At 59.4% G+C, this 26,440-nt stretch overlaps 1 protein-coding gene across 7 annotated transcripts in view; it reads left to right on the top strand.

The window, feature by feature from the left end:
• The window catches only part of ANO1 (anoctamin 1), a 50,828-nt gene extending 24,916 nt beyond the window's left edge, over positions 1 to 25,912 (top strand). For 2 of the 7 annotated variants that reach the window (XM_023747927.1, XM_023747924.1), the window contains 12 exons: positions 4,205 to 4,287; positions 6,558 to 6,569; positions 7,185 to 7,256; positions 9,352 to 9,429; positions 10,411 to 10,485; positions 14,303 to 14,504; positions 14,671 to 14,782; positions 15,791 to 15,848; positions 18,059 to 18,159; positions 18,720 to 18,865; positions 21,413 to 21,565; positions 25,806 to 25,912. In XM_023747927.1, the coding sequence (XP_023603695.1) occupies positions 4,205 to 4,287; positions 6,558 to 6,569; positions 7,185 to 7,256; positions 9,352 to 9,429; positions 10,411 to 10,485; positions 14,303 to 14,504; positions 14,671 to 14,782; positions 15,791 to 15,848; positions 18,059 to 18,159; positions 18,720 to 18,865; positions 21,413 to 21,565; positions 25,806 to 25,897 (1,184 nt within the window). In that variant the 3' untranslated portion in view covers positions 25,898 to 25,912. The remainder of the gene's footprint in view (positions 1 to 4,204; positions 4,288 to 6,557; positions 6,570 to 7,184; positions 7,257 to 9,351; positions 9,430 to 10,410; positions 10,486 to 14,302; positions 14,505 to 14,670; positions 14,783 to 15,790; positions 15,849 to 18,058; positions 18,160 to 18,719; positions 18,866 to 21,412; positions 21,566 to 25,805) is intronic. The other 5 variants (XM_023747925.1, XM_023747926.1, XM_023747929.1 and 2 more) reach the window with 5 other exon arrangements.
• The last annotated feature ends 528 nt before the right edge of the window (positions 25,913 to 26,440 follow it).

Here is a 26,440-nt window from a genome sequence, read left to right as displayed (position 1 = left end):
CCTGCTGCTCCTTGTCCCCAGCCTACCTGGCCCTCCTCAAGACCTCAGCACCCGGTCAGCTCTCTGCCCACTCTCCTCCTCTGACCTGGGCCCAGAAAGCACAGCCAAGCTCAGCCCACACAGACCACCGGCCTAACCATTGGGCTAATTGGATAACTCGGCTGGGTTGGCCGTGTCCTAGGATAGGGCCCCTTCCTGGGCCAGACTCCGGTTGCGTGCCCAGCTCTGTCACCTCCAAGCTGGGGACCTCAGGTCTCCATTTGTACAGTGCAGATAGTGCTGGTCCCCAGCTGAGTTGTTGGAAACCTCGAGTGCATCACTGTGACGACCTTTGGGCCGTACCGAGAGCCAGCTGTGATGTCCTGCCAGCTGGCACCGGTTCCATGCCCATTTGCTTTGTGAAAACAGCCTAGACTCTAAAAATTAGAGCCCAAATCTGACCTCCCCCCTTGTGCTTGGGGCCCTCTGTGAGTCCTGTCACTTCACCTTCAGAAAGGAATGTGAGCTTCAGTGAGCTGGGCCCCGCTGGGCCAGGCGCTGTTCTGAACGCCTCACGGGAGGTGATTCATCATTCCCCCCGTGGCTATAAGAAGTACTACCTCCATTGCCCCATTTGACAGATGGACACACTGAGGCAACTTTCCCAAACAGACACCACTAATAAGAGGTAAAGGGAGACGAGAACCCAGCATCTGCTCCTCACCCCCACCCCAATAGTCCACCCCTGGGCTCTGCCCCCTCTGCTGGTGTCACTCACAGCTCTGGTGCCAGGCACACTTAACACCTGCCTGGCTCGTTCCTGACGGGACCAGCTCACCTTTGTGCTGGACTGGCTTCCTCCTCTGCCCACCACTCCTGCCTTCCCCTCCAGAGCCTGCGCTGAGGACGGACTATGCCAGGCGCTGGCAGGGGCTCTGCACAGCTTATCTCAGTGACCCCACCACAGTGCACAGCAGAGGGAGGCCCTGTTCATATTCTCTCATGAGGACACTGAGGCCCAGAGAGGTTAAGTGACTTACCCAAGATCACACAGCTAACAGACTCATACCAGACATGACAGATCCATGCCCCGGTCACACCTCCCCACCCCAGCATCCTCCAAGCCCTGCTCTGTGCCCTCCTGCAGGAGCCGAGATTCACCCAGAGCAGGTAGAGAGGGCACTCAGGCAGCAGCACTGCTCGGCCAGGCAGCACCACAAGGTTTCGGTTAAATCCAGTAAATCCGGTGCAGCCCCTTCTCTGCCACCAGCTCGCTCACTTCCCACTTCTTTATTGAGCACCTACTATGTGCAAGGCAGTGCTGCTTCACGCCCTCAAAGGTGTTGGCCAGCCCTCACCAACAGCCCATCCTTGCGGGGAAAACATATGGTTCCATCTTCACCCCCGCCCCCAGGAGGGAAAAGGGCAAATCTGTTCCACTGTCTGCCCCGCCTCCTCCAGCTCCACTTACCCCCGGGAGACAAGTGCCTGTCAGAGAGTGCCTGTCACAGAGTCAAAAGCAAGTTCAGTCTACACTTTCCCATTCGGGGGGGAATAACAGAAAAGCCAAACCACTCCCATGAAGCACTTACTTCAGGGAAAAAGGAGGTTATTAGAAATTAAGACAGAAGCCATGGGAAAGAGCCTGCTGGGCGGAGAGGTGTGTGTGCCCTGTGCGGCCGCACCGCACAGGATTGGGGGCGGGGGTGGGACAGTCCCTCTGTCCCCTGGCCTTGCACTGCTGGTTCTTTAATCCTCTGTCAATTGTTTCTTCATTGCCCTCTCAGGGATCACCTTCCCACTGCTGCTTCATCCCACTGTGTCCTTTCTTTTCCGTTCCCCAGCTTTTAACGTTTCTGCTCACACAGTGACAGAGAGCGGCCCCAAACCTGTTCCTGCTGGGAGGGGTGCGGGCTGTGCCCCCAGCCCGCGGTTCTAATCTCGCTTCCACGCCACAGTGGGGTCTGACTTCCTTGGGGCTGAGACTCTGGGCCCAGAGACCTCAGCTCCCTGCTGCCTGAAATTTATGACATTTCAGAACCTCAAATTAGGCGTCGCACACAGCAACTTTGAGCCCCATTTAGCTGTTCTCCAGGATCAATTTTCTGAAATGATGGCATAATAATGGGTTTTAACTGCCTGTCACTTTCGTGCAGAACAAAGGAAGTAATTAGATTTGAGCCCGGCCCCAAGAAGCCGGAGGACGATGGTCCCTGCTTGAATGAAATGGCAGAGGCAGGGCTGAACCCCCTTTCCCCGGATCGGCGTGGAGTGGGCAGGTGACCCGGCTGAGTCACCCTGGGCTGGAGGGACACAGGGAGAGCTACACTCTGGTTTCCTCTGGACTCAGGGAGGCCGTGGAGGGCTAGGGCCTTCGTGCCTGGCCCCCGTCCCCACAGGGGCTGACAGGCAGGGTCCCGTCTGCTCCTCCGCTCTCAGAAAACGGATGTGCGTTGAGCAAACGTGTGACTGTTGGGAGCCACCATTCATGCAGCTGGTCTCTGCTCTCAGGGGGCTGTGCTTTAAGGAGGATGCAGCCCTGCCCTATGGAGTCTGGGTGATGGAGCCCAGAGGTTTGGGAGACAAGACCCCGGCCCCTAGGAGCTCGGACCTCCCCAGGGAGGTGGGCAGGTCTGCACGCAGCGGCAGAAGCACCCAGACCGGCCAGAGCCTCGCCTGGTGGCCTGAGACTCCAGCGGCAGGTCTGAGAGGCTCTGCTGACCCACCTGGCATAACAGTCAGCAGGGAGGCCGAGCCAGGGCATCTCCCGGGGCCTGCAAGGTCACGCTTGGTCACAGCAGCAGCGTTCAGGGGTGTGCTCGGGAAAGGGCTCTGGTAGCCCGCGGAGGAGGCATGCAGAATCAGGGAAATTGGAGGCAGGCCCAGGCGGGAGGCAGTGGGGACACGGCAAGACAGGGCCCAGGGTGAGGGTGGATGCGGCCTGGGGGGAAGCTGAAACAGAGGCCTGGGGGGTGGGGGTAGGGGTGGGGGGGACGAGCGATAAGCAGCCACTCATCACTGGGCAGGGATGGGTGGGAGGAAGGACAGGCGGCGGTAGGTCAGTGTGTCTGCATGCCCCGGGCCCAAGTGCCACCGCACAGCTTGTTCCGATCATGGGCCCCAGGGATCTGCATTTTAACAAGCTCCCTGGGGGACTCTGATACCGCAGAACCCAGGCCCACGCTCTGAGAAACCCCAGAGGGAAACGGTCCATTTCCCCTGCCTTCCAGGTGTGGCAGGTGACCAGCCGGGGAATCCGTCCTTGTTCTGTGATTTGACGCCATCTTGATGCCACCACTTGTCAGACCAGCCATTTAATTCCTCTGAGCCTCAGTTTCCTCTGAAAAAGGGAGAGAGAATAGCACCTCCCTCCTGTGATGACTGGGAGGTTGATTAATACTTTACACGACAGCCTTTCATATAGGCCTGACTCGAGACAGCTCGACCTTTGCATGCACCCGAGCTTCCTTCCTGGGGAGAAGCGTTAAGGATAAAGGGTGCAGCCAGCATCTCCAGTTGCAAGCTGTGTGCTCATGAACGCCGTCCGCTCATTCAGTGAGCACCCTTGAGCTCCTGTCTGCGCCGGGTGCCGGGCTGTGTGCCTGGGACCCAGGGGAATAGGGCCCCCCCGGTACCCTCCCCCAATAGAAGGGCCCCTTGACATGGGACGGGGATCATAATGGAGGGCAGTGTGGACACCATGAGCGGGAGAGGCCCCAGGAGGAGTTAGTTTCTTTCTGACACAGGAGGAGGATCGGGGGCTTCCTGGAGGAGGCGGCATTTGAACTATGCTTAGTCTGTTGGGAATGCGAAGCAGGAGGTCGCACCTAAGAGTGCAGCCCAGCAGCCAGACCACCTGCGAGGGTTTGAAGCTTGAGTGTGTGTCCTTGGCTCTCCCCTCACGTTTTCTGACCTGGGGGTCCCCAAGATCGATGGAATAGGACAATTAAGAGCCCAGGCTGGCCCCTCACTGGCTGGATGAGTAACCTTGGCCAGGACTTGATTTCCACGTGCCTCAGTTTCTTCATCTGTTAAAGGGGAATGAGTTTCTTCATCTGTAAAAGGGTGGGCAGGAGGGCAGAAAGGGTTCATTCCTGTGACGTTCTTGCCCAGCACGATGTCACCCTCACTCACCAAATGGATCAGAAGCAAAGAATGCATTTGTGCCATCCGGCGTCTCAGGGCTGCTGGGCCCTGACTTTATGGTTTTCCTCCCTGCCTGCAGCCGCCACCTTCATGGAGCACTGGAAGCGGAAACAGATGCGTCTCAACTACCGCTGGGACCTCACAGGCTTCGAGGAGGAGGAGGTGAGTGGGGGGCACTGCGTCCTCCCCTGCCCCCGCCCATTACCTCCTGGGGAAACTCCTGGAAGCCTGAGGCCCTGGGGCCCAGGCAAGGCTGCTCCCGCCTGCTTCTCGGTTCACATCCCTGGTGTTTGAATCACCCGCGGTTGCCAGGGCGACGGTTTGATGTCTGTCGAGTGTTTCTGATCTCCATGCTCACATGGACACACCGCCTACCAGTGCGGTCAGGGACAGCTCACCACGCTGACCTCATCGAATCCGGGGGAGGCCGGGCGAGTCTGGGAGGGAATCACCACCGCCCAGGAGGCCGCGTCCCCAAAGGCGGCTGTGAGCCTTTGCCCCGGTGCCAGTCGTTGGGCGTGACTGAGAAGTGGGAGCCGAGCCTTTCCCAATAGAGGGAAAACCAGACGCCCGCATCCCCGCTTCCCCAGGGGCCACGGGGAGGGCGGAGGACACTCTCCGGAGGTTCCTCGGAGAAGCCTGGCTGCTGCCCTCCGAACGGGCAGCTCCTGCCGGAGTCCCCACGGGAAGAGTGGGCAAGACACGGAAAAGCAGTCCCCACAGCCTGCCGCCCGCAGAGCAGAGCTGTAAGGTGTGGCCACCTGGCCGCCACTTAATTTTATAAGACGCCGAGCTTGTCTTTTAGAAGCGAGCTCTCATGCATGGTCACTGGATGTGGAATCTCCCCCATCGTTTTTTAGCATTCCATCGTTCTCCCCCCACATGCTCCCTCCTGACACTGAGTCTGCCCGCCAGTCTTCAGCCTAACCTACTGCAGTCAGGGAGCTGGTGGGCGGGCTCCGTGCTCCCAGCGCTGCTGGTGGCCGAGGGGACTGGAGTCTGTGGGGAGAGGCACCGCAGGGCTTCCGTCCTGGTTTGGCACTGTCCTTGCTGTGTGACCGAGGCCAAGTTGCCTAACCTCTCTGTGCCTCAGTGTCCTCCCTTCTTAAATACGGATTGTGAACTAGTTCTCACTCTAGACCAGTGGTTCTCAACCTTGGCTGCACGTTATAATCACCCCTGGGAGGCTTTTTTTTAAAATCCTGAGTTCTGGGCCTCTTCCTCCGGAAATTCTGTTTCTTTGTGATGGGGTGGGGCCACAACATTAGTAACAAAGAAACAGAATTTCCGGAGGATGAGGCCCAGAAATCAGGATTTTAAAAAGATTCCCAGGTGATTCTAATGTGCAGCCAAGGTTGAGAACCACTGCCCTAGAGGGTTTGAGGGGGTCTCCGTGGATAAGAAGCACTTAGGGCAGGGAGGGCCCCGTACCAGTAAGTGCCCCAGGACTGGTCACCCGCTAGCCGCCTCTGAGCTCAACCCTCTTAACCCAGGGGACCCCATTATCCGTCTCACACATGGCGACGCCAGAACAGGTGCAGCCTGTTCACCGACAGGCAGCCCTTCAGGGGTGAGCCAGGTACGGAACCTCCCCCTGGGCAGGTTCTTTCAAGATTGAGAATGTCCTTTTCATGATGTCCCTCTGGTTGGGGAAAGTTGGGGAGGGGGCCAGTCCTGTGTGTTCAGCCCCTCGGGGATCCATCCCATGATCTCTTCACCTGCCCCCCTCCCCCGGCACTTGACTTGGGGGTGGCAGTCGGAGCCCTTGGGCATGAGGCCCCAGGAGACTGAATGAGGTCCCCAAGGTGAGTCTCCCCATCACCTCCCTCCCCCCATAGCTGACCAGGGACCCTTTGGGATTGAGTCTGAGGGGTAAAGGCTGCCTCTCCGTGCAGTCTGAGCTCCCGGCGTTGGCCCTGGGAGCAGAAGGAGCCCGTGTACCCCTTAGCTGAGACCGACACAGTCCAGCACCCGCCTGGGAATTCCCCAAATCGCTCAGGCTGCAAAAGCAACAGCACGCACGGTCACCCTAAAGCAGGGGTCCTCAAACTACGGCCCGCGGGCCACAGGCAAATACAAATATTGTATTTGTTCCCGTTTTGTTTTTTTACTTCAAAATAAGAGATGTGCAGTGTGCATAGGAATTTGTTCATAGTTGTTTTTTTAAACTATAGTCCGGCCCTCCAACGGTCTGAGGGACAGTGAACTGGCCCCATTTAAAAAGTTTGAGGACCCCTGCCCTAAAGCAACGATGACCGCTAGCGGGTCTCGGACCCCAGGTGCTCCTTGTCCACCCGTGTCCTTCACCCTCACCCCAGCCCTTAAGAAAATTGTCTTTAGTTTAGAGGACGTGGCCTATTTCTTCAAAAACAACACAAAGTAATGGAGTCTTTTCTGTTTGTTTTCATGTGTATGTTTCTGGTTCCCTGAAGGAGGCCGTCAAGGTTTGGAACTTTTTGTCACTCCCCTGTCTCCCCATAGCCTGTCTCCCGGGAAGAGGGGTCTTCTCACGCCTCGTCTGTCTCTTTCTACCATCAGGCCTCCGCAGCTCCTCCACCGCGGGCGGGGTCTCCGCTTCTCCCCACCTTCGGGTCTCTCTTAACCCCGTTCTTCCGTTCCAGTGCCCTCTGCTGACCTGCTCCGGGCTCCCCCGAGGGCTGGCGCCTCCGGTCTGCCCGCGCTTGCTGACACTTACTGCGTCTCTCCTGACCCCAGTAGACGTTCTCGGGGCCAATTCACAGCTGGGTGTTCAAAAGGAGGCCACTGGGCACTGATTTGCTGCCAGCAGCACCCAGAGCCAGGTTTCTCTGGCCTTCCCCCACGGGCTGGGTTCCCAACAAGGGGTGGATCCCGGACGGACCGCGTATGGCGCGTTCTGAATTGGAAATGGTACAAAACAGCCAGCTATGAATCGGCCCCAAAGGGTGCCCAGCGCGAATGGGTGGACTGAATTTGGCATGCGTGCTCAAGGTGAGGATCTCAAACTCACAGTTCACAGGCCAACTTGGTTTCTTCCACTCAAACTCACAGTTCACAGGCCAACTTGGTTTCTTCCACAGGACCATCCCAGAGCTGAGTATGAAGCTAGAGTTTTGGAGAAGTCACTCAGGAAAGAATCCAAGAACAAAGAGGTACGTACGTTGGCCACTTCTTCTGGCTTTCCCAGCAATAAAACATTGTGTATGTTCAACAGTGTAGACCGGGGCTCAGCAGACACCATATGTTCAACAGGGTAGACTGGGGCTCAGAAAACTCTGTATGTTCAACAGTGTAAATCAGAAGCTGGCCAGCGAGACAGAGAAATATTTAGACTCTGCAAGCCTCTGTCACAACTACTCAATTCTGCCACTATGGCTTGAAAGCAGCCATAGACAGCAGGTAAACAAATGGGCCTGGCCCATTTGTTCCAATAAAACTTTATTTATAAAAACAAGTCGGGGGCGGGGGCAGATTTGGCTGCAGGCTGTAGTTTGTCAAACCTGCTGTAGCTCTACCTTCTTGATCTATCCTGAGCGTGACCTCAAACTTGAGCCAGCATCTTAACATCAAGGACCAGGTAGCTTTGCAGCTTTTTCGCAGTGCACTTGACATTCATTGTGTCCACCTCACTGTGTTCTGGGTTGAAGGATGAAATGGAAGGGATTGCCCAACCAGCCATCCCTGAACAAATGGCCAGTTCCTTGTTCCACTCACAGACAAGTTCTACTCACAGACAAGGAGGATGAGAGAGAGAGAGGTGGGTTTTGGTGATGTCCTTGAGGCCAGCATCCAAACCTGTCATTCGAGTTGGTAGTCCGACGTGTGCAGCCTGAATGCTCACAAGCTCGAGAGTGTTGGGTTTCACAAGCTCTAGAGTGTTGGGTTTTTTGCGAGGGAGGTGTTTGTACATGGCTGGGGCCGCACAGAGCCTCTGACCGCGGCTGGGGACGGGGACAGTTGACAGATGCTCATCCCAGCTCCAGTGTCTGCTGTCCCCTTTGCACACTCAGCCTCTGGAGCTGATCAGGACAGTCCCCCAGTCTTTCCTGGTCGCTGTGTCACATGGGCAGAGTTTTCTGGTTCCGAGTGGCTGGGGGTCGCAATCGCCAGCATCCCACGTAGGGGGTAAGATGGGTGCACCACAGCCCCCTCTCGGGCCCGTTTCCATGACAGCAGAGTCCAGCTTAGTCCTCTTGTAGTCACAAAGAGGGTGCACTCTTTGAACACACTCTTACAATCTGAGCGGGACTCGGGGTGCAAAAATATAGCCACAAAAGCATGAGCCATCACCCCAGATCGGGAGATTGTCTTCAGTTGGACCGATCAGAAGGTGTGACACCCCCATGCACGGTGCCTTCTGAGCAGCGACCTGTGGCCTTGAGCGGCTCCTTTTCCCCTCCTGGGCCTCGGTTTCCCCTCCTAAAGGGAGAGGCGTGATGCCAGCGTGCTCAGTGTGGCATCTCGGCCACGGTGGCCCAGGACAGTCCATCCCATGGCTTCACAGTGGCACCTGTGAGCGTGAGCAGGGGTGGGTGTTGCATTCCCTCCTAAGGGGGAGAAGGGCTTTGTGGCACATGTCATGTCTGCGTAAGTCCAGGGACTTAACCAACCCCAACAGTGGGTCTGGGGGTGGGGTGTCAGGAGTGCCCCTCAGACCCCCACTCACTCCCCCTCTGGGCTTTGACCAGAGATCTCAGATCACATGAGAACAAGGTATGGGGTGATTTCTGCAGGCTGTTGGGGGACCCCAAGCCCTGTTTGCCCCTGGGGGGCCACAACCTTTATTTTTTCCTCCATTTCATTGGCTCCCAGCGGCTCCTTTATGGTTTTCATTTCCCCCGCAGCTGAGGCTCCAGATTCACTTAGGAAAACACAATCCACCCCTTAATGGGTATATTAACTTATAACTCTGGGCGTGGCCTCCTTTATGTTGGCATCGGATGCTCAGCACACGCGGCGTCTTTGCATAAGCGAACCCTGTAGATCACAGCAGCCGGTTGGCGAGTCGGGCCTTACCGAGCCCCGCGGGCTTCCGTGCTGGGGTCTCGGTCTGAAGCCTGGTCTGCGCTCCCTCCCCCCCGGTCTCAGCCTTGCTGTTCGGACGGGGTCCCTGCCAGCTCCTGTGGTTGGCAACGCCCAGAACCTGGACCAGCCTCGGTGGCAAGCACACCACGGGGTGACGGGGGCCTGGGCCAAGGTCACACCTCACCCCGTGGTGCTCTCTTGTTCCCTCCCCCCTCCCCTTAGAAGCACCGGAATACTCCAGAAGAGTCAACAAACAAATGGAAGCAGAGGGTTAAGACAGCCATGGCGGGGGTGAAATTGGTACTTTTCTGTGTCGGGGCGATGCGAGTCGTGACTGTTTGCGACGACCAAAGTCCATTGCGTCCTCCTCAACCAACTCTGACTTTTGTGTTGGTTTTGTCTTTTATTTAACATTCACATTCGTGCTTCCTCTCCTCCTGCCACGCCCAGCGAGCTGCGACGTGTGCGGAGGTGTCACTGCATGGCTACGGAGGGCTGGGGGGCGCGGGACCTGTGATCTGTGCTTGTCACCACTGCCTGCCAGCGGTCTCCTCTTCTCGTTAACACGCATGCCACCCGCCCCGGAGTGAGGGCCTCCCAGGTCCTGTCCTCGGCCGCATTCCTTGTCTAAACACTTGCGCTTCCCGTTTAAAAGCCCACCCCGGTTCTTGAGACATCCCAGGTTGGTGACAGGCTTCCACCTAGGGCTCCTCCCCACCCAGAGAGCCTCCAGGCACCTGTCGCCGCGTGTCCCCTCGGTCCGCTGCGGCTACGCGGCAAGCAGCATTGGAACGTGTCGTGCAGGCTGCCTGTTTCGACTTGCTCTGCAGAGGAAAATAACTATTATGGTCTGGGCGGCGGAGGGCAGAGCACCTTAGATCTTCTCGCCCCAGACGTGAGACTTTCCGCCGAAGAAATGGGGTCCAGACACGCTTCTCCCCGACGAGGGTCTGACGGTCTGATTTAGAAAAGGGTCTGACACTCTCGTCATTACTGCTGTTGTCATCGCACAGAGGAAGCCCACGTTAAACGAGTTCCCTCTGTCATAACGTGACAGCATTTCCTAGGTCACGGGACCCCAGCTGTGTCTGTGAACACTAGACGTTTGCATCCACTCGAACTGTAAATGTGTTTTTTTTAAGGTGTTTCTAAGTATTTCTGTTGTCCGAGTTCACGCACACACACACACGCACACACACACGCACACACAACGCACGCCTCCCCACCCGGGTGGTTCCCACGGGTGACCCGCGTTGTGACCCGCGTTGTTCCATGTTGCAGACTGACAAGGTGAAGCTGACCTGGAGAGACCGGTTCCCCGCCTACTTCACCAACTTGATGTCCATCGTCTTCATGGTAAGTTCCGGAAGGCCGAGGCGGGAGGACGCCGGGGAGCCCACGCCCGGACGGGGGTCAGCCGTCACTGTGGCAGGTGTATGCTCCTGGGATGGTGCCCCTGGAATGGGAAGGAGCGAGGTTCCCCGGGGGTCTCCAGGGGCGCTCTGCGTGCCCTGGGGTCTGTGAGAGAATTTCCCAGAGTCCCCGATGCACATCTCTCATTGTGACAGCCAGACCCAGATTTCACAGATATTATTTAAGACAAAACTGAGGTTTTTATTTTTTTTTAATTTATCTTTATTGTTGAAAGTATTACAGAGGTCCCCTCCCTCCCCCGCCACCCCTCCCCAGGCCTTCACCCCACTATTGTCTGTGTCCATGGTTATGCATATGTGTATATAAGTTCTTTGGTTAATCTTTTCTTGCCTCCCCCTCCCCCCCGTTCCTCTGAGATTCGTCAGTCTCTCCCATGCGTCTATGTCTATTTTGTTCGTCAGTTTGTTTGGTTCATTAGATTCCACATGGGAGTGAGATCATGTGATGCTTGTCTTTCTCTGACTGGCTTATTTCACTTAGCATGATACTCTCCAGGTCCCTCCATGCTGTCTCAAAGGGTAAGAGGTCCTTCTCTTTTACTGCTGCATAGTATTCCATGGAGTAAACGTACCACAGCTTTTTTATCCACTCGTCTACTGATGAGCACTCGGGCTGTCTCCAGATCTTAGCTATTGTATATTGTGCTGCTATGAACATAGGGGTGCATACCTTCTTTCTGATCGGTGTTTCGGGGTTTCTTAGGACAGCGTGTTAGAAGTGGGGTTGCTGGGTCAAAAGGCAGTTCCATTTTTAATTTTTTGAGGAAACTCCACACTGTTTTCCACAGTGGCTGCGCCAGTCTGCATCCCCACCAGCAGTGCACCGGGGTTCCCTTTTGTCCACATCCTCGCCAGCACTTGTTGCTTGTTGAGCTAACGATGGTAGCCATTCTGGCAGGTGGGAGGTGGTACCTCATTGTCCTTTTAATTGGAAGGTTTTTAAAGAAAGAGATTAAATAAGCACAGACAGGACAGAAGTCAGGGTGATATAACTCAGGGTGACTGGGGGGCTGTGATGGCTGGTGGGCCCGAATGACTCGGCCACACCTGAGCTCTCTGAGGGGGTTTTCCCCCCCACTGATGGGGCTCCCCGGCCGGCCATGCTTTCATCCTTCCCCAAGAGGTCAGGGCCACCTGTGGTCACTGAAGGAACGGCTGTCCCCTTGTCCAGCCCCCACCCTGTGACCTGGCTCCCAGGGGCCCCGGGTTCGAGGGCTGAGCCTGAGCCCAGCTGGCCGGAGCGCCTAACAGGGAGCATCTCCTTCAGGCCTCACCACCTGCCTGTCCTGAGGCCACCCCTGCAGCTGGTGAGGAAACTGAGGCCTGGAGGGCCAGTCCCTCTCCCCAGGCCGCCAGCCAGCAGGTGACAGGGCCACACGCCACTAGGGCCGCCTGCCCCAGGAGCCCGCTGTTCCATATGAACTTGGGGCCAGAGGCTTATCTTGGTTTTCCAGGTTGGGGTAAGGGCAGGACAGAGTGAGGACTCAGTTTCCCCTCCTGCTCTTACACACGCTAAAGGGGGCTCTCGGCTAATGGGAAGAAATCCCCGGAGCCAACTCGATGGGGCTGGGGGCTGTTGTGCCATCCAGGTGGCTCTGAGCGGGCCAGTCTGGTCTTGAGGACCCTGGAGCACATGCCCCAAAGGCATGTGAGTGTCCCCTCTGGGCAAACATTGGGCTTAGTGCTGGGGGTCACCTAAGGATGATGGGGTCCCTACCCAGAGCCTCCCTGGGGCTCACAGCACAGGGGTCGGGACGCAGAAGCAGGAGACTGAGGCACCTGGCAGAGAAGCGGCAGTGTCCTTGCAGAAGGACCAGCGAGGGGGGGCGGGGGGGCGTGGGGGCTGGCTGGGCCCTTCTGCACCCCAGCAAGGAGGCCTTGGCTACATGTCACTCACTTCCTGGATGGTCTTTCAGGGCGTCTAAGCTCCTCGTAACCAAAAGTGAGGAGGTGGCTGTGCAGGGCTCGTCTGGCAGCTGCACAATGCCGCCAGACACTGACCTCTCTGACCTCCTTCTCACCCAGCCTGTGCCTCCTCTTAGTCACAACGAGGCTGCTCCAGCCCCGGCATCACCTCCACTCTCCAGGCGGGAGGAAGGGGTGGGGCCAAGGGGAAGGAGACCATGCTGGTGGAGGCAGTCCCTCTATGAAGGTGCTTTCCAGAGACCTGCCCACATCCTCTGCTTGCATCTCACTGGTCAGACCACTTCCCGTGGGCCCCCCTGTCTGCAGGGAAACGGGGACATGGGCGCACTGTCACTCCCAGCAAAGGCAGGCTGGTGGGTAGGGGAGGAGCTGGCCCTTGAGGTACTGGCGACCCCGTCAAATGAATCAGCAAGTTTTGTCCCGCCCACAGGAGCTCCATTCACTGAACAAATGTTGGTTGAGCACCTACGGTGTGGCCGTGTTCCTGGTGTAGAGACACTGGAGTGGCCGCACCAGCCAGCCCCACGCCCCGGCGCCCTGTCCCTCCAGGGGGAACTGTACCCAGGAAGGAGGCTGCACGGGGCTTGCCTGTCATGGGGACGTGCCAGCCCTCTGGCTGGGAAAGGGGGGGCCTTGCTGAGTCACCCTGCAGGCCCGGCCGCCTGCCTGCCCCCCCACACGCGGGCACGAGGGCCAACTCCAGGGCCAGGGCGGTGCCTTCCCCTGGGAGGGGCCCCTTGGCAGGAGCCAGGGATTTTCCGAGGAAAGCCCTTGTTCCCAGAGCCGGCAGGGAGCGGTACCCACACCTCAAAATGGGGCCACCCCTTCATCAGGGCGTGGTGTGGCCGTGGACATTTCTTGGGCAGGGTGTGGTCACCCTTTAGTCAGCAGCAGAAGCAAAGTCACTGGCCCAAAGTTCAAAAGAAGAGCTTTGCTAGGAGACTTCTGATGGCTGCGGTGCCCCCGGGGGGTGAACCGAGCTGAAGACGCACGGCCGGCGCACCCCCTGCCCCCGGGACTGTCCCAGGGCCTCTCGGCACCCTCCTAGCAGAGCTGGGGCCCGCCCTCCGCACCCTAATGGGAGTAAATGTGTGAGGATGCGGACACTCGGGAGGGAGTGGGAGGAGCGTGGAGCCTGCGCCCGCAGTGTGTCCTCGGGGCTGGGATTCGCAGGTGGCCTCACCCCTGGGGCAGGACAGGGTCTCCCCGGCTGAGTTAGGGTCTTTGAGGAAAAGGAAACGGAACCCAGACAGACAGACAGACAGTGCCACACAGAACAGCCTTGTCATCCCAGCCAGCTGCCCACCCGCCCCCCCCATCTCCCAGGCAACCTCCAGCCCGAGTTGTGTGGGACATTCCAGTCCAACAGTGGGGTGTGGTAAGAAGAGGGGCTCGCTCTGGGGACAAGCCCGAGGGTGTCGGTGAACCAAGGAGGTTGAGCAAAGGGACCCAGTCTGACTGTCCAGCCAGGCCTTCAGCAGCGCCCACCCCCGATCGGACCGCTCACACGCCACCCGCCTCCTTGGGACGTTCCAGTCCAACAGTGGGGTCTCTGCTTCTGCTCATCACCAGGTTGAGGGGAGGAGCTGGTCAGCCTGGTGAACCCCACTTGTGTGCTGGGTGACCTGGCCTGGTGGCCGGACCGCTCAGTCTCTTCTGGAAAACAGAAACCAGTCCTTTGTTCGTGTCTGTGGACTTAATGCCATGGAGCCCCTGGCATGTGTGGGTGACGGTGGAGGGAGGGCTGGCTGGGAGCACAGGGGGAGGTCCGGGAGACCCGGTGGCCCAGCCAAGGTGTCCCTCCTCCTCTGCAGATCGCGGTCACCTTCGCCATCGTCCTGGGCGTCATCATCTACAGAATCTCCACAGCCGCCGCCTTAGCCATGAACTCCTCCCCCTCCGTGCGGTCCAACATTCGGGTCACGGTCACGGCCACTGCAGTCATCATCAACCTGGTGGTCATCATCCTGCTGGACGAGGTCTACGGCTGCGTAGCCCGGTGGCTCACCAAGATCGGTGAGCGCCCGTGTCCGGGACCGCGGCCCGGCCCGCCCTGGAGCCAGGCAGCCCCTCCTGCCCTGGGGCCTCGGGAGGGTCACTTCCCTCCTCTGGGCCCCGTCCCCTGAGAGCCGCGTGGAGCGGTCAGCCGGCCACTCAGCAGCCTGCGTCTCGCTCCCTCCAGAGGTCCCCAAGACCGAGAAGAGCTTCGAGGAGAGGCTGATCTTCAAGGCTTTCCTGCTGAAGTTCGTCAACTCCTACACCCCCATCTTTTACGTGGCTTTCTTCAAAGGCCGGTAGGGACCTCCTCAGCCACTGAAACTCACTGCCTTTCCCCCACTCGCTGCTGCCAGGCCCGTGGGAGGCTCCCCTCCCTGTGTCTGCAGGCGGGGCGGGGGGGGGGGGGCACCATGGCCCCGGACAGAACAGTCAGGATGGTTCTCACTGCCGCCCAGTTCTAGTGCCTGTGGGGGTGCCAGGCAGCAGGGACCCTGAACATTAGGGACTCCAGGCAGCAGGAACCCTGGACCATGGAGACCCCAGACAGCAGGGACCCTGGACAGTGGGGACCCCAGATAATAAGGACCCCAGGCAGCGAGCGCCAGGTGCCTCCGCAGTGGGTCAAGATGACTCGAGGGCGAGGGCCCTGGGAGAAGGTGTAAGAAGTGCCGCTACTGACCAGCTCCATGTGCCAGGCTGGTGGCAGGGTGAGCCCGTGTCTGGACCCTCTGGAGCCATCCTGGCCCGTGACCCCCTCCACCAGACTCCCTACCACCCCTCCTGCTGGGGCTGGCAGGTCTGATCCCAAGACCCCTCCCAAAGGCTCCTCCTCAGCAGCCTATCATTTACAAGACCCTCGGGGTCCTCCCACCCTGGGGTCCCAGAGCCCAGCCGAGGGGTCCAGGCCCCCCGAGAGCATACATGACAATGGAGCAGGCCCCCAGCCTCACATCCCACAGGAAGCTGAGAGGCAGCCTCAGGGACCACCACACCCCAGCCTCCAAGGTCCCTGGGGTAGCCATGGTGGGTGACAGCTTGGCCTTCGTCCCCTCCTGGGCCCCCCGCTTCCGTCCCCCCTCAGCCACTTGGTTTCCTGTTACGTTTCTTACCCCGTGTGGGTTTGGGAGTCACAGGAACACTGGACCAACAGAAAAGCCCCCGGTCATTTTTTAGCCAGTGGAACAGGCAGAGAGAGGCCTCTTTAACACACTCCGGGCTGTGCCTTCGGGGGTCTCAGCTCGCCCCTCCCCCACGGGTCCCCCAAGCTGGGTCTCTGCCCTCTGACTGCCTTCCAACCGATACAGGTTCGTGGGGCGCCCCGGCGACTACGTGTACATCTTCCGATCCTTCCGCATGGAGGAGGTAATGAGCTCGCAAGCCTCCCGGGCCCCATCACATTTCCATTCTGTCCACTCGGTGCCCGGCCGATTCCTTATCGGGGGGCGGTCTCCTTCCTTCCCGTGGGAGCCCCTCTCTCCCGGGTGGTGGCCGGGCTCTGACAGTCTGAGGTGTGTCCATACAGGATCACCCCGAAAGGAGCATCTCTTCGTAGTCGGGGAAACCCAACAAGGACACCGATTTTTTTTCCTTTTTCTATTAGACCGGGGATCTTCTACTCTTTGGTTAAGATGAGGGGAAAACTAAACTCGGCTACCTTTCATTTTACTTTAATATCGGAATGCCCGCTTCTCTTCCCCCCAAACACGATGCTGGTGACCCTGGGCCACCATGGGTCTGGTCAGGGCGCCCGCTGTCCTCTGCCGCCGAGTCCCGGCCCCAGACCAAGCTGGGGCTTCTGAGCCGGTGGGTTGTTCAGGTCTCGGGGGACCAGGTCAGCATTTCCAACCCCCAGAATAATTCCACTTGACGGAAAATAAGGGGAGTGTCTTCCTGATGAAGAGCCTGTGGAGGGGAAGATTGGGGTGGGCATCAGGCACAGGGCAATCTGGCTGCCCAGGGCACAGCCTAGAGGTTCAGCCCCTTGAGTGCCAGCCTCTGAACATCCCGACACAGGCCTCACCCACAGGAAGAGAGGTTTGCCAAAAGCCCAGCCAGGGCTTTCCTGGACGTGCCCTTCACATAGACGGCGCCCTGTCCAACTCTTCAATGTCTGGAGAAGTCGGTGACATGCCTTCGTAGAATAGAATACAGCAAAGACATCATCTTTTTCTTTTTCCTTTTTAGAGAGAGTGGAAAGGTGGGGGAGAGACGGAGAGAGAAAAACATCAATGTGAGAGAGAGGCATTCATTGGTTGCCTCCCACATGTGCCCCGACCAGGGCCAGGGACCAAGCCAGCAACTGAGGTGCATGCCCTCGACCAGACTCAAACCCGGACGCTTCAGTCCATGAGCTAATGCTCCATCCACTGAGACAAACCAGCTACAGCCATCATCATTTTTTTTTTTTAATGAAATGATGGCTCTGCAAGAAAAACTTTTGGGTAACAATATAAAGAGATTTGCTAGGGACTCAAAGAGGAGTCATCCGTACTCAGGGGTCTCTAGTGTGTCCTGAGTTCTCTTTGTTCAGATGAGTTAAGTTCTCACCCATCATACCAGCCCCCGGCCTAAGGCCACACAAGCCCCATAAGGACAGGGGCATTAGGTGGCTGGCTGTCTCACCGTGTGGCTTCCCAACTGCAGGGGCCCCAGGCTGCCGTGCCCGTGGCCATGCAGGGTCTGTGGACAGGCAGCCAGTGTAAGGGACAGGGCACTGGCCTTGGGGGAGGAGGGGAAGCCGAGATCAGCCCCAGCGCTGCCCAGCCTGGCCGTGCATTCCTCCCTGAGCCTGGTCCCAGCCCCAACGGCCTGCAGGCCGGGCGCACTAGCTTCCGGAGGGCCGAACAGAATACCACAGATGGGAGACTCAAAACAACAGAAATTGCCCGGCTGGTGTGGCTCAGTGGTTGAACATCGACCTATGAACCAGGAGGTCACAGTTTGATTCCTGGTCAGGGCACATGCCCCGGTTGTGGGCTGGATCCCCAGTAGGGGGTGTGCAGGAGGCAGCCGATCAATGATTCTCTCTCATCATTGATGTTTATCTCCCTCTCCTTTCCTCTCTGAAATCACTTAAAATATTTAAAAGAAAAACAAACAGAAATGGATCCCCTCGCAGTTCTGGAGGCCAGATGTCCAAAACCAGGGTGTCAGCAGGGCTGCGCTCCTTCCAAAGGCTGGAGGGGGCTCTGCCCGGCCTCTCCCGGCTCCCATGGCCCGGGCAGTCCTTGGCGCTCCCTTGCATATAAACGCAGCACTCCGACCTCTGCCGCCCTCCGGCTTCACTCGCCTCCTCTGCAGGTCTGTGTTCTCTTCTTGTAAGGACACCAGCCATTGGACAGGAGCCCACTGTGCTCCCGTGTGACCTCATTCTAACTTGGTCACGTCTGCAAAGACCCTATTTCTAAATAAGGTTCCCTTCTGAGGTTCTGGGATTAGGACGTGGACCTAGCTTTGTGGAGGACACAGTTCAGCCCACCCCACGAGGGCTGAGCTCCCCTCCCTGGGGCCAGTCCTCTCTCCCGTGCCCTCGGGGTGGGATGGGATCTCACGCACCCTCCCTCCACCTGCAGTGCGCCCCGGGCGGCTGCCTGATGGAACTCTGCATCCAGCTCAGCATCATCATGCTGGGCAAACAGCTCATCCAGAACAACCTGTTCGAGATCGGCATCCCGTGAGTACCGCCGGGCGGGGGGGCGGGACGATGCCGGGCCTGGGCCAGGACGGGGTGGGGGGCGTGGGGATGCCAGACAGGGAGGTGGTGAGGACAGAGGGGGGGGACTGGACGGAAGCCACCCCACAGGGAACGAGGAGGAGGCCGGGGACTCTGCTCCCCGACTGGCTGAGGATGCAGAGTACCGACAGGTCCTGTGGAGGCTGTGCCTGCTTACCCAGCATCCTTCAGGGACCATGGCCCGGTCCCTCTTCAAGGCGCCATGATCTGCCTTCTCCTTCCGCCCTCCCAGGGTCGGCGTAGGCACAGCCAGACCCTTGGCACCGTCAGGGCCTCCCCGCGGTTCTAGGTGGCCCTTGCCCTCCCTGCGCCTCTGCTTCCTGCGACCCCTGCCTCGGGGGAAAGGGCGAAGAGGCCATGGACAGAGCAGCCCGGCCAGTGCGGCCGCTCAGGGTGTGACGTGACGGCTCAGGGAATTAGGAGCACCGCTGGCGGTGCAGACTCGGCCCCCCAAAGCCCGCCCTCCTGGCAACCTGACCGAGTCCTGGCCTTGCTTTCAGGAAGATGAAGAAGTTCATCCGCTACCTGCGGCTGAAGCGCCAGAGCCCCGCGGACCACGACGAGCACATGAAGAGGAAGCAGCGATACGAGGCGGACTTCACGCTGGAGCCGTTCGGGGGCCTCACCCCAGAGTACATGGAGATGAGTGAGCAGGCGGGCTCGGAGGGAGGGGGCCCCTGCTCACTGGGACGGACAGCCCTCGTCACCTGCACTCGGGAGGGTGCCCGGGGGTGGCTTGTAACTCTCAGGCGGAGCAAGGGACAGATGAGGAGGTCAGGTGTGGCCACATGGCAACCACCCGGAGCCCCCCTGGCCCCACCCCCCACTCTCCTCCCCCTGCTCTGGCCACACAGGCCTCCCCACTGTCACCCAGACACAAGTGGCCACCTCCCTTGCACTAGCAGGGCCAGGAATGCTCTCCCCCTAATACTGGCACGACTCCCCCTCTCCCTTCCCCAGGGCTCAGCACTGAGTGTCCACCCCAGAGGGTCTTCCTGACCACAGTGTTGAAAGGGGGCAGCCCCTCCCTGCCCAGCGGCTCCTCTCCACCCTCCCCACACACGGCTCCCATCACCCTCTGACATGGTCAGCTCGCCCTGTCCCCTCCCTTTCCTGGCAGGCCCCCTGCACCTAGAACCGGCCCAGGTGGACAGTGGGCGCTCAGTGCGTGTTCGCTGAATGAACGGATGAGGGAAGGAGGCCTCAGAGGGGAGTGTCCCCTGGCCACCACGGACAGGTTGTTTAAGACGTGGGTTCCCTGGCCCATCCCTGGTCTGTGTGGGCTGAGACCTGGGGCTGTGGATTTTAAAACAAACCCCTGGCAAACTGCCGCGGTGAGGGGTGCGGGGCAGGGCGACCTGGGGTGGAGCTTCCTGCTTTATGGCGAGCCTGCCCTGCACGCCTGTTGGCTCAGCTGGTCCGTGTAAGTCCCGCCGGGCTTCCCAGTGGTGCAAGGAGCACCGCGCCATTGACTCAGAAGGAAAAGAATCTGGAGGCTTGGAATAAAAGGAAGCAGTGTTGTGTTTGGAGGACATTCTCTATTTCCTCCTGGAATAAAATCCAAGCTGAACCAGAGGCTATTCCACCCAGCATGGGGTGTGGGAGGAGGCCTCCCCTGCCTGCCCCGCCCCGGAAGGTGGGGGCGGTGGAGGGAGGCAGCCTCTGATGGGCTAAGAGAGGAGGTGTTTCTCAGAGGTTCATTTCTATGATGGCTGGAGGTTGAGTCCCACATTCCCCTGGATTTGATGAAATTAGGTCCTGGGACAGGCTCCTCCTGCCCACCCAGGGAGCGCCCCGCTCCCCGTGCCCCGCGCCGCTCTGGGGAGCTGGGATTGACTTATGGACCAGCTGGGCCAACAGGCGCCCAGGGCAGGCTCGCCATAAAGAAGGAAGCTCCGCCAGAGGTCACCCTGCCCCGCACCGCTTGCCCGGGGGTTTGTTTTAAAATCCACAGCCCCAGGTCTCGCCTGGCTCAGACCAGGGATGGGCCAGGGAACCCGCCTTTTAAATAAGCTGTCGGTGGTGGCCACAGGCACCCCCCACTAGAGCTCTCTGCAGGAGTCTTCAGACCTTCCCCTCATCCGTTCGTCCAGGGGCACTCTGCACCCCATGACTGTCACCCCGCCACACCCGCTGCCTGTCTCCCCCTTGAGGCCAACTCGCTGGACACCCAGAGCATGGGTCACGGGTGCCCGTACACGGCAAGAAAAGGCCCCGCCGAGAATGTCCCGCCCCCGCCCCGCCCCATCGAGGCTCCAGCTGCCCTCCTGGCCCCATTCCTGGCCCAACAGTGCAAGACGAGTGGGGGAACCCACAGCCTCAGCCTCAGCAGCCCCTGGCCCGCACCCTGAGCTTATCCAAGGGCCCCGTCACCCCCAGAGCCTTTAGACCGGGCCAGCGTACGGCCCAGAGGCCACATGGAGCCCCCACCGACGGTGCGGACAGTGGCCACACTCCGCTGCCCAGGCATCTGACACCGCGACGTCCTGTCAGCTCCTTGTTCACCGCCTGGCACCGAGCGCCTCGGCCGGTCCTGTTGTGCAGTCCCCGAACCAGCAGCCCCACTCGCTTCCGCTCAGCGACCTTTTCCTGTCCCCTCCGGGTCGCCGGCCCTGTGCTGGCTGTAGTGTCCCCAGTGAAGACACCACAGAGGCAGCCTGTCCGTGATGAGGATGAGGAGGGAGAGGGAGGGGCCTGAGGCAGGGGGGACATCATCCTGCACACTGGTCCCCGCCCGGCTCCCCGAGGCCCGATGGAAGGGGACGTTAAGGGCTTTTGGAGACGCTGGCAGGCCCCCCAAGTGCAGGAACCTCTGGCCGATGGGAGCGTAAGGGCCCCTGCGAGGCCCTTCTAGCCAGGCACGATGGCCGAGGCTGGGCCCTGGTACTCATGGGGCCTTTTTCCCATTATTGATTTTCTCTTTTTACTTTTCAATGACAGTTTACATTCAAGATAATTTCGTATTCTTTTTCAAGATTAAACATGTGATAAATGAGTACTTATGGACCAGCTGGGCCCATTGTTCAAGAATCACACTCCCCCCCCCGCCCCAAAAAAAGGAGTCACACTCCCGGGTCACCTTCTTCCTCTGGAGGCAGGGCACCAGCCAGAACCCCAGTGGTCAGCTCCCGGGGCTCCTGGGCGGTGGGCACCCCCTCCCGGGTGGGAGGCTGATGGCTCCCTCTCTCTGCAGTCATCCAGTTTGGCTTCGTCACCCTGTTCGTGGCATCCTTCCCCCTCGCCCCGCTGTTCGCGCTGCTGAATAACATCATCGAGATCCGCCTGGACGCCAAAAAGTTCGTCACCGAGCTGCGCAGGCCGGTGGCCGTCAGGGCCAAAGACATCGGTGAGTGAGCCACCGGCGGGTTGTGAGTGAGCGCAGGCTGGGTTTGGGGGAGGGAGAGTCAGAGCCAGCAAAGTGGGGCCAGGCAGGGGGTCCCCACAGGCTGCTCACTGCGCCTTGGCTGGATGGAGACTCGGAGTCTCTGGGCGGGGTGATGCACCACCCCAAAGCTCCCCCCTCCCCCCTCCCCCCGACCTCCTAACTCCTGAGATGTATTGGCCACGGGAGTTAGTCCGGACACGTCTCACCACCCACCGGCCCAGGTCCTCCGGCTGCACTTCCCTTCGATGGTCCTCAACTTCCCCTCCCCACGAGGGACATTGCGTGCACCCCCAGAGCACAGAGCTAGACCAGTGGGGAAGCTCACGTTAGCTGCTAAACAAGGGCTTCCTACGTAGGGTATCATTTAATCATTTGATGTTCACAAGAAAGAAAGAAAAGGAGGGGAAACGCCCCGCTCCCCCTGATGAAGGGCTGGATTGCAGTGTGGCAGGACACCCCAGGGCCTTCCTTCCTGGGGCATCACTTTATCTTTCACAGCCGAGACATGATATTGCTAAATATGGGGGCTCTGTCAGCCCTGCCAGGAGCTCCTCTGTCCTCTTGGGCCATCCCATCCCTGTCCTTGGCCGTGCCTTGGCCTCTGCTGGCCGATGGACCCGCCCATGGTAGCCAGACCTCCCCCCCCTCCGCCCCCATCCACCTCTGAGATGGCGTGGACTCCATCACAAGTGTGGTCTCTTAGGTTGAACTGTATGAAATCGCCATCTTCATGGCTCCGACGTGGTCGCCTATCGGTGATTTTGTCCGGTTCCCATGCAACCCCACATTGGAGCTGTGGGATCCGTGGCGAGACCTGCGGGCCCGGCTTTGAGAGGAGCCTGGACACTTTGGCTTTCCTCAGGGAGGGCCGTCAGCGCCAGGACTCGAGTGTAGCGGCCATCCCCCTGCGTTCTGACACGTTAGCTTGCCCCCATCACAGACCACCAGCAAGGACTCAGAACAGACGCCCTCCCTACCCAACTTCCCGGTAGGATTCCATGTGGGATTTTTTTTTAAATGTATTTTTATTGAGTTCAGAGAGGAAGGGAGAGGGAAGGAGAGATAGAAACATCAGTGATGAGAGAGAATCATTGATTGGCTGCCTCCTGCACGCCCCCTACTGGGAATCAAGCCCGCAATCCCAGGCATGTGCCCTGACTAGGAATCGAACAGTGACCTCCTGTTCATAGGTTGACGCTCAACCAGTGAGCCACACCGGCCGGGCTTGTATGCAATTTTAAACAGCTGTTAAGGCCCTTGAACTGGCTGGCTCTCTGAGTCCCTTCTGGTCTGTGATGCTGCCTCATCCTCGCCTCTCCGCCTGCCCCCCGTCCTCCCATCACATGGGTCGGAGCTCAGCGCACGTGAAGGCCCCAGAGTCAATGTTTCGGTCCCTGTGGACCAGGAGGCCACGTCCTCGAGTCAGGGCAGCTGGGTTTCCATCTCACACGTTAAATATAAGAAGCCGGTCTTCGCTCGTGGGCCACCCAAACCCAGGCGATGCTTGCAGACCCCCCAGAGACTGAGACACGGCAGCAGGCTTCAGTTAGCGCATCACGCCTGCTCCGAGGACCACCCCGGGGAGCAGGTCTGGCATTGAACGTCTCCTGGGGGTTCAGCTGTCGGGTGGCAAGATCCTGGGTCCCACTTTCCAGATAGGAAAACTGAGGCTAGCGGGTTGACAGCCGTGCGGGGACCAGGAGAGTGGCCTCCAGAAGCTTATGCTGCACCAAAGGCCTCGCCAGGGGTGGCAGGGGCCTGCTCGCCACACACCGGACAGTCCTTGGGAAAGCTGGACCCCGTGCCCAGTGGCAGTAAAGAGCACGGCCTCCTGTCACTCTTCCTTATGATTCTCAGGTGCCCGCAGGCCCCGGTCCGGTGTTTGCTTTGGCACCCTTTGCTTGGCAAAGCCTGGCTGCCCCCTGCAGCCACATCCCAAAAGTTGCCAACCCACCAGGGTGGGAGGAGCCTGGGCAGCCTCTGGCCTCTGCGCTCCACTGTGGCCGTTGTTCCCACCGCGAGCAAGGCTTGGAGCAGGTCTCCGGGGCCTGGGGGAGGTTGGCTCTGTTTTTTTCTGGTTCTTGCGGATCACCGCTCACTTCCTGGTTCCTGTATGGTTGGTTGGAGGCATAATCTGCCTCCTTTCACGGGTTTATTTATGGGCTTCTTCGCTGTAACCTTTTCCTGAAGAGGCTTTTGTATTCCTCCTGTGATCCGTGCAGGGCCCCGAGGGGACGGAGGGCCCCAGTGGCCCCTGTGACCTGCACCCACGGGCGGGGTGGCTGGGGGAAGCTCTGCCACAAAGGCCCGGCGCCTCCATCGCGCTGCCTGGGCACGGAGAGGGAGGGCGCTGCAGGGGACCCAGCCCTGTGCGTGGGAACCGGCTCCAGCTTCCCAGCCCTGACCTCTGACACCAGATTAACCCGCTTCCGGCTCTCAGCCTCCTTCTGCGGAGCCTCCGGGAACAAACTCCTGCCGGCATTCAGCTCCGGGCGCCACGTGTGGTCACGGGTGACTGCACAGCCCTGTCATGTTCCTGGAAATGGGGCTCAGCACCTGGGACGGCAGAGGCACCTTGAAGAAGGCAGCCCCCACCCCCATCCCCATAAAGGAAGCCCAGAGGTTTTTCCCACGAGCATGGTCCCTGGCGCCTGGGGATCCGCAGGGCGGCCGTCCTCACCATGGAGCTCGGCCAGGCACCTGGGGAGAGTCAAGACGCCGAGACAGGCTGGTCTGGCCCTGGTTTTGCACTTGTTAAGCGGGACCCCACGATTCTGGTGTGGGGGTCACTCCGAGGACCACTGGCCGCCACATGAAGGCGCTGTGGCACCTGCAAGACAGGTTTCGCTCCCAACTTCGGGAAAGCTCTGCTGGCCCACCCGTTCCCCACTGCCACCAGCCCGGCCGTGGACCCGTTTCCTCGTGCTGAGCTCAGCTGCCTCCCGAGGGAGCCCCCTACCCAGAGACGGCAACCTTCCCCAGGCTACCTGAGCCCCAGGACCCCAGCACCCCAGCTCTGAGGTCGCAAACTCAGGCCCCACAGGTGGGCCGCATGAACGGGAGACGGGCACACACAGGATGCTGACACGGCCACGGAGCACATGATGGGCCGAGTTCCTGCTCTCAGGGAAGACCAAAGGGAACCACACCAACTTGTGTCTGGATTCGGTCGGCCCTCCCACGGCCGCAGGACTGCTGACCGGAGGCAGGGCCAGCAGCAGGGGGCGCTGTCACAGAATCCTCACAGGCCGGCGGGGAGTAAGAGAGCTGGCCTCGGGCGCTGCCTCCAAGCCCGTGGTTTCTAGCTTCTGGGCCACACAGACCTGGAATCACGTCTTTGCAGACCACCAACATGCACCCCGAAATCGGGGCCTTGGGGGCACCCAGGTGCTCACTGCTCTCCTGCCCCAAAGCAGCCTCCGCCCTGAGTAGAGAAACCCCACCTGCCACAGTCTTCCCTAGTGCCAGTCGCACCAACAGGCCAGGCTGGGCCGTGGTCCTCTCCCGCCCTTTCCGAGAAGTGCTGGTTGTCCCCGGAATCAGATCTGGTTCAGCGACAGGGTTCCCGGCCCAACAGGACTGGGTTAGGGTCACTGGGCTAGGAGGCACTGGGCCCCTTCCCAGGAGTCGCAGCATCGAGGCCCTAATAGGCAGGTCCCCCAGATAAGGCACTTCCTTCCTGGGCCCGGCTGCCAGGGAGGCCGTGGCGGAACACCTCCTCCAGGGCGGCCGGATCCTTCTCACCTGCGCTCAGGTGCACGGGAAATGGTCATTACACCCAGGATGGGACCCGGCCTGAGCATCCAGGACCCCACACTATGTCTGGCTTGTCCCTAAATATAGGGACAGAAGGAAAGAGCTGCCGTAACAGTTCTAGTCACCAACCCTCTGGGCGTGGCCTCGAGTTACCGTGCCGTGGGCTCTTATGGGCAAGAGCTGTACCCAACTTGAATCTTTGTTGTCGTAGAAAAAACGGCGGCGTCCAAGCCCATCAGTGGGTAAACAGGCTCACGGGAGCTTGTTCAGGACGACGGAGGGACCAGCTGGTGGGAAGCGCTCGTTGAGAAGTTAGGATTTGCTTACAAGCAGCTGGTGGACCAGCAGGAGCCCAGGCTCTGGGGTCAGCAGGTGCCTGTCTGGGCCAGCAGCCGGGTCCCTGAGACCCACCGCAGGGGCTAACACTGTGCTTCTGCCTCCCCAGGAATCTGGTACAACATTCTCAGAGGCATCGGGAAACTTGCCGTCATCATCAACGTAAGTGACAGCGGTTGGGCACAGGGAGGCCCTGGCTGAGCTGGCTGGCAGCCCGTCGCCCCTCCCAGGGAGCTGGGCACCCTCTGCTTTCAATCTGGGTGAGGCCGCGGGCTGGCAGCAGCGTCTCCTCTTTAGAAGTGTCCCTTGGTCATGTTGAGACGTTGTGGGGAGCTTTAGGCGGGAATCACAGATCCTCCTGAACCTTTTCCTGCGACCTTGAGCAAAATTCTCCACCATGCCCACCTTGACCCCTAAGTCCACTCTCCCCAGAGTCCTGAGAATAAACAAGAGAGAGACAGAGACAGAGAGACATTGAGAAAGAGAGATTCCTCATAAGCAATTTTTCTGCTCTTTTTTTTTTAAAAGTGCCTGGCCGGTGTGGCTCAGTTGCTTGAGCATCGTCCCGGGCACTGAAAAGTTGCAGGTTCAATTCCCAGTCAGAGCACATGCCTGGGTTGCAGGCTCCATCCCTGGTAGGGGGTGTGCAGGAGGGGGCCGATCGATGTTTCACTCTCACATCGATGTTTCTCTAAACTCTCTCTCCCTCTTCTTCTCTCTCTAAAAATCAATTTTTAAAATCTT

This window comes from Myotis lucifugus, unplaced genomic scaffold, assembly GCF_000147115.1.
Source record: "Myotis lucifugus unplaced genomic scaffold, Myoluc2.0 scaffold_1058, whole genome shotgun sequence".
Classification (NCBI taxonomy): domain Eukaryota; kingdom Metazoa; phylum Chordata; class Mammalia; order Chiroptera; family Vespertilionidae; genus Myotis; species Myotis lucifugus.
Note: the sequence above shows the minus strand (reverse complement) of the source record. Positions and strands in the feature narration are given on the sequence as shown.